At 35.6% G+C, this 11,075-nt stretch overlaps 1 protein-coding gene across 25 annotated transcripts in view; it reads left to right on the top strand.

Annotated features, from left to right (window-relative positions):
* Positions 1-8,834, top strand: part of EBF3 (early B-cell factor 3) — a 156,719-nt gene extending 147,885 nt beyond the window's left edge. For 5 of the 25 annotated variants that reach the window (XM_018559432.1, XM_018559433.1, XM_018559435.1 and 2 more), the window contains 5 exons: positions 268-333; positions 1,840-2,017; positions 2,816-3,001; positions 4,540-4,737; positions 8,281-8,834. In XM_018559432.1, the coding sequence (XP_018414934.1) occupies positions 268-333; positions 1,840-2,017; positions 2,816-3,001; positions 4,540-4,737; positions 8,281-8,312 (660 nt within the window). In that variant the 3' untranslated portion in view covers positions 8,313-8,834. Of the gene's footprint in view, positions 1-267; positions 334-1,839; positions 2,018-2,812; positions 3,002-4,539; positions 4,738-5,497; positions 5,565-5,967; positions 6,094-8,280 lie in introns of all 25 variants that reach the window. The other 20 variants (XM_018559415.1, XM_018559416.1, XM_018559420.1 and 17 more) reach the window with 10 other exon arrangements.
* The last annotated feature ends 2,241 nt before the right edge of the window (positions 8,835-11,075 follow it).

Genomic DNA, 11,075 nt, shown 5'->3' on the forward strand with positions numbered 1-11,075 from the left:
AAAAACAATATCCTGCTTTTCAGTTAAACATCAGTTCTTCAGTAGGAGCCTTTAAATATTTTGTCTGAAAACATGCTATTAAAAAAAGTCAAATTCCTTCCTATCTGGAGTCTCGATGTAATAAGTTATAACCTTGACGTATTGTTCAGTCTTGTTTGACTTTTTGATAGCCCTGCTTTTACATTTTCTGTTGTGTTATAGTTTTTAGTCTTGGCTACCTCTTAAACAATAACACAAACCCCTCTTCCTCTTGTGTCTTGCTTACAGGAAGTATTACTGAAGAGAGCAGCAGACCTTGTTGAAGCCTTATATGGAATGCCGCACAACAACCAGGCAAGTAATTAATGCACGTTGGAAAATCCATTCAGAAATATGCAATTTAGGAACTACCATGCGTGAACCTGGCAAGATATCAATACAGTCTTATTTGCCGTGGACAATTTTGCCAGTCACCTTAAGGGCAGTGTAATGTGATGAGCATCACCAAGGGGAAAAAAAACCAGAGAAGGGGATAAAAAAAAAAAAAGAAAAAAAAGCTTCATCTTTGCCATTTTTTTTTCTCAGAGCTAGTTTTCCTATCAGAAATGACAATTAGACGTAAGGTGCCAAAAGCATAGGCAATCGTTAAGATGAGAGAGTAACCTTGAATTCGGTCCAAAATATACAGTGACTAATAGGAAAGCCTGCACTAAACCTACCAAGCGCAGGGAACGGAAAATATTTAACTAAATTGTAACAGCCATGTATTCAGTCAATTTTATTTAACCAACTGGGGCCAGTTCTTATGTTGCACATGTATGCTGTCTTAGAATGGTTAGTCTACCCAAAAATCAAAACTGTAGTGTTTATAGATGATGGAGGATTCAGTTACCCTTCTCTCTTGGGGAGATCTTACCCCCACTTTCCATAACAAAATGTAATAAAAAGAAGCAAGTCTGCCAACCCGAACAAGTGATCAAAAGAAGGAACTAGGCTACAAACATCTCAACACCGGGACTGATAGATAAAACAATTCAGGGGGTTTTCAGTTGTGTGCTTTAAAGGGAGAGACCCTTTAAAGCACACAAGTGCTGTGTCCTGTAAAAGCTACTGTTAGTGGTATACAGTTATACAGTTGGTGTCACATGTAGCTTTAATTAGAAATGTCAGTTGTATACTTCTCCTGTGTTTTAGGAATGTTATAGGAAGAGCAGGTACACTAAACTCTTGAGTGTAGCTTATATGAGAACTTCCAGTTGTGTGCTTCTTTTGTGTATTTGAAATCCTATGGGAAGAGCAGTTACACTAAATGACAGTCAGGTGAATTCTGGGAATTGTTTTTGGTTTTTCTTTTTTGCGAATCGCAAGAAAATTCTAAAAAAGCACGGTTTCTCAAGGTGTCTGAAAGAAGACATTTCTGCAAAAAGAACTATCTTTCTTGCCCACACTGATTTTTCTGTATATTATATAATCTGCTTGGGAAGATATAAAGTAAAAATGCAGTTGCTCTGGGCAACCATTGCAATTTTTCTTTCACAAACTTTGATACATAAGGCCCTTGTTTATAAATAATCGGCTTATTACAGTCCACTTGGTCATATATCGCCTCCATGTGCTTGGAAATGCTGAGTAGGAACTACACTGCTGCAACACACAGTTTGACACATGCTGTGCCCGCTTAGCCCAAGGTGAAGATTTGTAGAAAGTTCTGAGCCCTTTTTAATAGGCAACGCAAATCACTGGGCAAGCATTTCATCCAATCCAATGTCTATGATTCCAGTCTAGAACAGTCTTGATTTGATGCCTGTCGAAACAAACCTGCATTAGATGGTAACCTTTTCTGTGTTTCTTGCTCTGTAGGAGATAATCCTGAAGCGAGCAGCTGACATTGCTGAAGCATTATACAGTGTGCCACGTAATCACAACCAGATCCCCTCTCTTGCCAACACACCATCTCACAGCGGAATGATGGGAGTAAATTCTTTCAGCAGCCAGCTAGCAGTTAATGTTTCAGAGGCATCTCAAGCTAATGACCAAGGTAGGTGGCTATGCCAGGCCTAACTCCAGATGCTGCTCACAGTGCTTAGTTAATATCTATTTATATTGTTTGATCTACCTTTATGTTGATCTTAACATGTATCCCTATCAGACAAGTAGCTTAGCGTTCTCCCCCATTGCCACAAAGCATGTTATCGTTTATCATATTATCAGGCTGCTGCTGAGTAGAGCAAGTATATTTGCAGTTGTTTTGACATTTGAAAAGTGGTAATTAGTTTTCTCAGTCTTGTAGGGTAGTAGCTTGCTGGTAGCTGCAAAAGGTAACAGCATAAAGAGTACTAAATGTTGGAATATAGCCCATAGATGCGCAACACCACCCCCCCATTTTAAAAGCAGCCTTTTAAGATGAAATCAGTGTAACAAACAAGTTGTTGCCTGTCACTGGTGGCATTTGAAGGTCTGAAAAGGCTGAAAGTTCATCTTCTGTGTTGGTACAAACCAGGAATGAAGCCTGTTGATAATTGCTAGTAAGGATAAATGTGAAAGAAGCTGACACAATTAGATCGAAGACGGCTTTTGTTGGCTGTCTCAGCCTGCGAGGGAACAACATAGTGTGCCATCGTAGATGATTTAAGTAGGGTCGATGTGATAAGGTTATCTTAAACTGCAACTGTTGATAGGGCCAGTAAGAGGCATTGTGAAGTAACGCACTGTAATCAATAAATCTGTGTAGTGTGTGATGTGGATTTGCTCAGTAAGAAAACCAAAGTGTCTTTTTTAAATGATTGTAACATTACTTTGTTTTTTTTTTGTGTGGGGTTTTCATTTCTTTCAGTAGGCTACAGCCGTAACACGAGCAGTGTATCGCCACGAGGATATGTTCCCAGTAGCACCCCCCAGCAGTCCAACTACAACACAGTCAGCAATAGCATGAACGGGTACGGGAATGCTGGAATGCCCAACTTAGGAGTTCCTGGGTCACCTGGCTTCCTCAATGGTTCATCAGCCAACTCCCCCTACGGCAGTGAGTGTTCTTAGCCATTCTACTTAATCTTCTTGCTTGCATGTTTATTTTTATGTATTAGTTCATTACTTTTTTTGTTTAAGCTTTTTTTTGTTGCTATCAGTTACTGGACAAAGGGATGGGTGACTGGAGGCTGAACATAAAAGAAGTTGAAAGTAATATTACCGTATGGCCCACAGCAATATACATGAATAGTGTGGTTCATACTTACCATCTTACTTCTTTAAAAAGAAAAGGATGTGGTCTTTGTACAAGAGTTCCATATCATGATCATACTTATTTTTGTTATCAGAATGCTGTGGTGTTTAAGCAGCTTAATATAATTAGTATGACATGACAAACCTATCCTAGTAAATCAAAGTCATTTTCTTGAAACGTGTGCTAATAGAAAAAAACATTAGGATGTGGCACTGGCTAAACCCCTATGCATCCTTTCTACATAGATAAAAATAGCCTTACTGTAGATAAACCACAATATGTAACCACATTATAAATATAAACACTAACAATGATATAAAATCCAACTATTCACTCTTGTAAGCCCAGTTCAATCAAGATTAGCCTGATGCCTGTGACAAAGCTTTGTCATGCCATAAGATTATGCACCCACAGACCTTCTCCACCCATTGACAAGCTTCTCAAACCAATTTGGGGTACATTAAGAAATTAACAAGTTGTCCTAAGGAAATTTCCATTACCATTGGCAGAACATTTTCTACTTGCTGTATTTTGATTGGCTGTCATGGTAGCTTTTTTGGTTATACCATGTACACTTTGACGGCAAGGTTTGACGGCACTGGGAGCAGAAATAGGCTCAGTTCAATATGACTGGAGGACATTTACCATTACGCAGCCCAGATCAATTCATGTTTTTGAAAGCTGCCAAACGCTGAGTGCAGTTCTCTTCTAAATTTGTCTCCCTCTCTTCCAATTGGTCTACAATATCAATAAGCATGGATCAGCCACATACCCAAGGGCCGGATCTTTAAAGTGGACCCTGAAGGGGAGATAGGAGAGAACTGAATTTGTTGGCTTTTAAAACCATTGCCAAAAGTAGCAATTTAAAGTGGGAGGGTACCTGGCAAATAGGGGTCAGCAGATAGCTCAAATGTGTATTTGAGTAGTACTGGCATACTCTGGCGCCACTGTTATCATTGTAAGACTTGCAACTGTTTCAAAAGACAACTTGAACATGCAAGAAAATATTAATGAGCAAATAGAGCTCATTAATATTACACACATTTATGACACAGGGCATGCACTGGCGTCACATTTTGTAATAATAATCCCAAATGTAGACAACAATGAGATCAGGTACCTTCCATGGTGCTCGGTACATAAAACCCCAGTTTCATCGGACTGAGAGTGGCCATGCCATCATAGTTATTTCTTTTTTTTTAGTTTAGCGTTTTTTTAACTTTACTTTTATTCCCAACCTTAAAACACAAGGCTGCGTCACTCTCTTTTTTATGTTCTGCCATGGGGTAAAAAAAAAAAAAAACTCCTTTTGAGTCCTGATTATTTTTGCTTTATTGCAGTAGTACCGTCAAGTCCTACAATGGCAGCCTCTTCGGTCACCCTCCCTTCAAACTGTAGCAGTACACACGGCATTTTCTCATTCTCACCTGCAAATGTCATCTCCGCAGTGAAACAAAAGAGCGCATTTGCCCCAGTCGTCAGGCCCCAAGCTTCCCCTCCACCATCCTGCACCAGTGCAAATGGCAATGGACTTCAAGGTGAGTTGAGTTTGTTATAAACAATAGCATGTGCATTGAGCTCTAGTGACATAATATGTGTTTTGACAGGCAAATTACAATTTCACTGGACCCCAATAGTCTAGTTTAAAAAACAAATTGCAAAGAATATGTTGCTTATGCCAATCAACTAGAATCCATATCTCATTCAGGTTAGAAAATGAAAGCACAATGGCTGGTTGTGATGAGCAACACTTAAATTTGACTTTGTTTCAGGCAATACATTTCCCTTTTATAGAGGAATATGGATTACCCTCAAAGTTTTCCAAGTTCTTCTACTCTCCTTGGATCTGGCCTGAAAAGAAAGTGCTGTTGCCCTTAAAGCAAATTGGCTGAAAAATTGTTATCAGTATTAGAGTTGTGAAAGAACTCTAGGGAGGAATATAAAATCCTAAACATTATAGAGCAGTTCCCCCATCGCTAGTTATTTAATATGTCTTATCCCCTTTATTTCTGGAAAAAACCCCTACACATTGGCATAGACACAGCTTGGGTTTGAAGGGATATTAAAATTTTAAAGAGGTTTCATATGGGGACCCTCTTAGCTATAGCAATGAGTGACAGGACACTGAATACATTTACCACATGTTTCTATGGCATACACAAGTTCACGTCACAATTTCTGCATTGTCCTTTGAATAGAAGAGAATTGAACTGTACAATAAATGTTCCCAGATCTAAGATATATTATTTAATGCCATAGGTTACAGTATATGCTCTCAAATATTTTCTTATTTTTCAGACATGTATTACACTTCCACATTTCCAAAATCTTGAAATTGATAAAGCTAGAACAAGTGCTGCATAATGTGAGACATTTTCATTTTTAATTGTGCAATAAGATAGTCGTTTACTGTTGATTTTTTTTTCTTTTAATACCAACATCCATCATTCCTTCCAGTTGAAATAAGAACACATTATAATATTTAAAAAACAAACAAAAACAAAATGTAGTTAAATTCAAGTTAATTATTAGCAACTGTTTGATTACATTTTGTTGTATCTAATACAATGTATATATATCGCAAAACTCAAAAAGTATGTAGGCAAAGTCTACTGTAAAGATGATTTTGGATTTATTTATCAATTAAATGAATACTACTAAGCCATCTGATCGGACTTGTCTCTTCAAATACATTGAATTCTAAATGTAAATTAGAGTGATTGAAAACCTCAAGATGTGTTATTTTCTCAAATATGTTTTAAATATAGAATCTGGAGAGGAAGATGGTTTGGGAGGGTATACTGCATGTGTGGGAGGTGGCATCTCTATCGTTTTTCCATTTGGCGTTTGCTTTGAGAATGGCACAAAACACCAGAGACTTCATGATTCAAAATGTATGTACAATTAATAGCATACTATATTTAAGTATTTACGATAGAATGCCTTATTATATATTGCATGAACCCTTACCTTGTCCCCCTACCTTCTGACATGTCTTAAAAAGGAGGCCTGTTATGAGAGATATATGCTAGCTGACCTCCTGAAAGTTGTGGTTGCTTGGATGGCATGAGGACCATTTGGTTTCCAAACTTTGAGCCGTTAAACTGGAACAATAGTATTCCTCTCAAGACAGGTTTCCTTGAAAAGACTCTGTAGTAGATGGCTTGTGTACATGGGCACATACTAAATTTGCACCCGCAAGGGACATTGGGTGATCTGTATAACCCCTCCAATCTGCTACTTCCGGTTAGGAGGTAAACGGGGCTAAAGGCATTGCCAGGCGAGGCGATTGTCTCCTATTTAGTAAAACAGGAAGCCTACCTTCCCCAGGCCTGGTGTCATCACCCAAGATGACTGATTGCATTGTACCCTGCAGTGGAGATGGGAGCTGTAAATTATTATTTGGAATGCCTTTTGTACAGGGTCCTCTAACATGTTAACTAGAATATGCTTAGTGGGGGTGGTACTGTGTATAAATATGTATTGAAAAATAAAATGGCTACATTAAACTGTTGAAACTTAGATAAATGTTCCTTGTGCAATCACACACATATGTACACTTTTTATCTTTTTTTAAAACAAAACTTGGGATTGGTAGTATTATATAGAACAGAGATATACTTTGAGCTTGAATATATAAATTGCTAATGAGCTGTAAAGGTTATGCACTATCAGGTATTTCCATCAGTTGGATACACCTTGAGGGCTTAACTAGAACATGTTCTCCTCTCATATCCTACTTCCAACCCTTGACCTCCATTTAACTGGTTGAACTGCTGATACATCAGTGTCGCTCTTAGTATTTTCGAATAGCTATATAAGCTGTGCTGCTCGTAATAATAAACACTTTAAACAGTCTTGAAGTTTATATAAGTCAAATGCATTTTAATAATAATCCAGATGCGTGTAAAGCACAAAATCATAATTATTTTCCTCTCTAATGTTACAGTAGATCTGTACAATATACTCACAAGGCATAAGTCTTCACAGCTATAAACTTGTAACACTGCGCCTAAAACAAATTAATATTGTTGGGATTAATGAACTGAGAAATTGAAGCTTAGATCACTACATAAGAAAATTTATTAGTGTTACACATAAATTAGTGAGTGGAAAAAATACATTTTAATGAAAGAAATGGCACAAAATCAAATTTCTTAGTTTTTTTCCTAATTTTAAAGTCTTTATTTTATATATATATATATATATCAATGTACATATTCAGTGTGTGTGTGTGTATATATATATATATCTCCCAATAGACCAAAGCAGTACAAAAAAATAAGACAAACCCTGGCTCATAAGATTTTAATTTAGAACTAGAGAAATGTCTGGTACTGACATGGTGAGTGAGTTGGCTTCATCTGACATTACCAGAAGTGACCATGTTGTTTTTCAGCTGTCAACATGGCCAGTCTCTAGGGAGTCTGGACCACTGTTTGCTATTAGCAAAAAGCTAAGAGAAATATCATATGTGGGAGGCAGGATATTTTGCACCAAAATGTCAGAAACCCTCTCCTTGCTTAAATGTCCTCTCTTTTTGTTACTTTTGGATTCAACTTCCCTTATCACCTTTAGAAAAAATTAACTAATTTATTCAAAAGCCTCCACGCTATTTTTTAAAATGTATATATTACAAATGCTTAAAAAAAACTACAGGCAAATATTCAATTTCCAATTCTGACATGTTAAACCTGAAAACTAGGAACTGAGGTGGGGGGTAGCAGATGCAGTATTCAAACAATAAATAAAAAGACCAAAATAGCAATTGCACGTAAAAAAATGAAAAAATTACTGGCAGAATTTGTTTTCTGTAAACGGGGAGAACAGAGGGATTAAAACATTAATACTTTAATTTCTTTAAAATCCCACAAATATGTTAAAAAAACAAAACTTAAAACTATATCATAATATTAATTCATCAAGTTGGGTTTAGTACAAAAAGGGCCCATCAATTAAAACTATATAGAATTTTCATTTTAATAAAAAAAATCAAAACAAAAAGTCTTTAGGTCAGTCAGTTAAAAAAAGGAGAACATGTAGGTTTTAAAGCTAATATAATCTTATTTCTTTTTTTCTAGTTATGTCCGGTCTTGTAGTTCCACCAATGTAAAAAGTCACTTTTGTCTACTTGCTTGTAGCATCAAGCTTCAGAAGAAAGCTTCAGGGGACACATTTAGTGTATTAAGGAGTACTGACGGAAAACCAGTCTCTTCAGAACAAAACCACCAAGAAGCAAAATGCTACAAACTCTTTCTTTTCAAAGATTTTATTTGGACTAGTAGAATTCGACATGCAAATGAGCGACTTCTCCATGAACGATTCCATTTTGTCGACCTGAACTTTTTCTCATATTTTTCACGTTTCTCACTCCTGAAGAAGATGGGGAAAATCGACGCCTATTTTGTACAAAGTTTCTGATTACGTCTTGGCTATGTCTAGTACTTGCTATGTGTTGGGACAAAGCGTTGTGGATGCACCGTTCTGATTTATCATGAAACACTGATGAAAAATGCCTCAGAACATTTTTCCTTACTCATTACTAGACTCACAATGGTTGTGTATCTCTATAATGTGAAATATTTTTTTGTGGTGAAAAAGGGGGCCAAGGAGGTTTGAGCCATCAAACTGGAAAACATAAATATATGAATCATTTAAATTGGGGAGATGGGGGGAGGGAAACTGGGGTGGGAAGAGGGTTTATCATTGCTTAACTTCATCTTAATGAAATGGAACTTTGTAACTTATTGTAGTTAGGAACTGTAACTTTGATATTGAAATCTCTTTGCCTTCAACAAGCACACTGACAGAGGAAAATGCTACTGTCTGTTAGTTCAAATATACTTCCACTGCTAGAGCTTCCTGTAAAGCAAGTGTGACCTGCAACATTTTTTTTTCAACTTCTTGCTCGCACTGTATACTATTGCATTCTTAGGCTACTGTGAAGTCTATGTTTCTTGTACCAGAAAAATTGTCCTTTTGACTTCTAGATCCTTATTCCCTAATGTGTTTTGTATGTGGTTATAAAATTGTAGACTTTTGTGATTTTGCCAAAGTTGTAGCTAAATATTTATACACTTGTCTTGAATTTTTCTTTTTTTTTTCCGATCCACTTAAAATATTAGAAAGCATATTTTATTCCTTATTTAGTTTGATAAGGAATAAAATGGTCTACTTATATCTGAGACACTTTCTTTCACATGAACACTTGCAGTCACTAAGGGAATTTATTTTGTAACATATCAATTATAAATATTGTATTTATCTTTGAAATTTTGTATATTGCTTTCCATTGTTTCTTTTTTTGTATGTATGTATCATTTTTGTTTTGGGCTGGTGTTGACATGCTGAAAAATCAGCATTACGCCAAGAAAGGTTGCCTTCATACTGTATGTGTTTTTTTTAATGAATTATGGTGTCTATACATTTCATTTGTACTTCAAAAATGTGCTATTGTTTAGACTTTCCGTCTTTTTTTATTTTGAGGGAAAAGTCAAATTCATTCTTTATTTTTATATTATTTTTAAGTTATCTGAACAAATGATTTTTGAATAAAAGTTGTTTGTTGTATAGTCAAAAACAAAATTGTGCCACATGGCTGTAATTAATATTAGTAGAAAAATGTGCATGATATCCAGCCACAAATGCAACTGAGTTTGTGGCTGTATGTTTATTTTATTTGTTTGTTTTTTTTTCCTTTTTTTTTTTTATAGAATGTAAAAGTCATTTTCGCTGCCACTCATATGACTTGCCACATAGATAAACTGTGCTTACTGGACAAATTTACAGAGGCCTAAAATTTTGAATTTAATTTCTCATCTGATATTTTGATTAAAAAATTGCCACATTAATTTCTCTGATGCCTTAAAATTATTTTATTTAAAAACAAATATTGCGTGCTATTGTATCACAGGATTACATCACAGTTCCTAATCGTTAATGACATTAAGATGATTTGTGGTGTAAAAACTATAAATAAATTTAAAGAAAGCACAATCCTGGTATACAACTATGTCGCTCCTTTTTTTTGCATCTTTCTTCTGCTGCACTCTGCAGTTTCCTAAACCATGCACTGTTTTAATAGGTTTCATACAAATTCATAATAATACACAATTTTGTATATATTTTAAAGAGAAATATTTTGTAGCGAGACCCAGTAGCAAAGTCTTTTTAAATTGGGATGACCTCCTTGGTAAATGTTACATATTAGTGCCAAAATCATAGTTTCTAGAGGTGATGGACTGGTTGATTTTTTTTTTCTTTGCACTAAATGCATTGCTGAACAGCTTTGCAGTAGACTTTTGCAAACTGCAGCAGAATTACATTTATAAACAAAAAGGAGAGACATTTCTGTTCCTTTTAGGCAAAATGCATATTAAATGTGGTTTAAAATAGCGAAAGCTATGTGATAACATTTTACATGCTTTGCACATTTTATGTTGTGAAAGCCAAAAGGCTTCTCCACGTGGGAACACCTAGACACTTTTAAAACATGAAAGCCTCATTTTTATTTTGTATAGGAAAGGTTCATATAAAGAACAAAAAATAACAAAAAAAGAGGTCATGTGTACATGTTAAAAACCATTTGCAAGTTATTTCATCAATGGAATCTGTTTGTGTTCTAGATTAGTTAGTTATTGCTCACATTGCTACATTGTCTCCCGACTGAACGCTTCACTAAATGGTAGATTTTACTGTTAAAAACCCTACAATAAGATTGTTTTATCTGTACATTTTTTCAGATATTTAACTGTATAAAATGTTCATTTTACACAATATTTAATTAAAGTATTTCTTGTCTGTGAATTTCACTTTTTAGTAATTTTATCTGAAGTTTGATTATTAAAACAAATCTTGCAAAACACAGAAAACAAAT

Source organism: Nanorana parkeri, unplaced genomic scaffold, assembly GCF_000935625.1.
Source record: "Nanorana parkeri isolate BGI_ZX_2015 unplaced genomic scaffold, ASM93562v1 scaffold393, whole genome shotgun sequence".
In the NCBI taxonomy this organism is placed as follows: Eukaryota; Metazoa; Chordata; class Amphibia; order Anura; family Dicroglossidae; genus Nanorana; species Nanorana parkeri.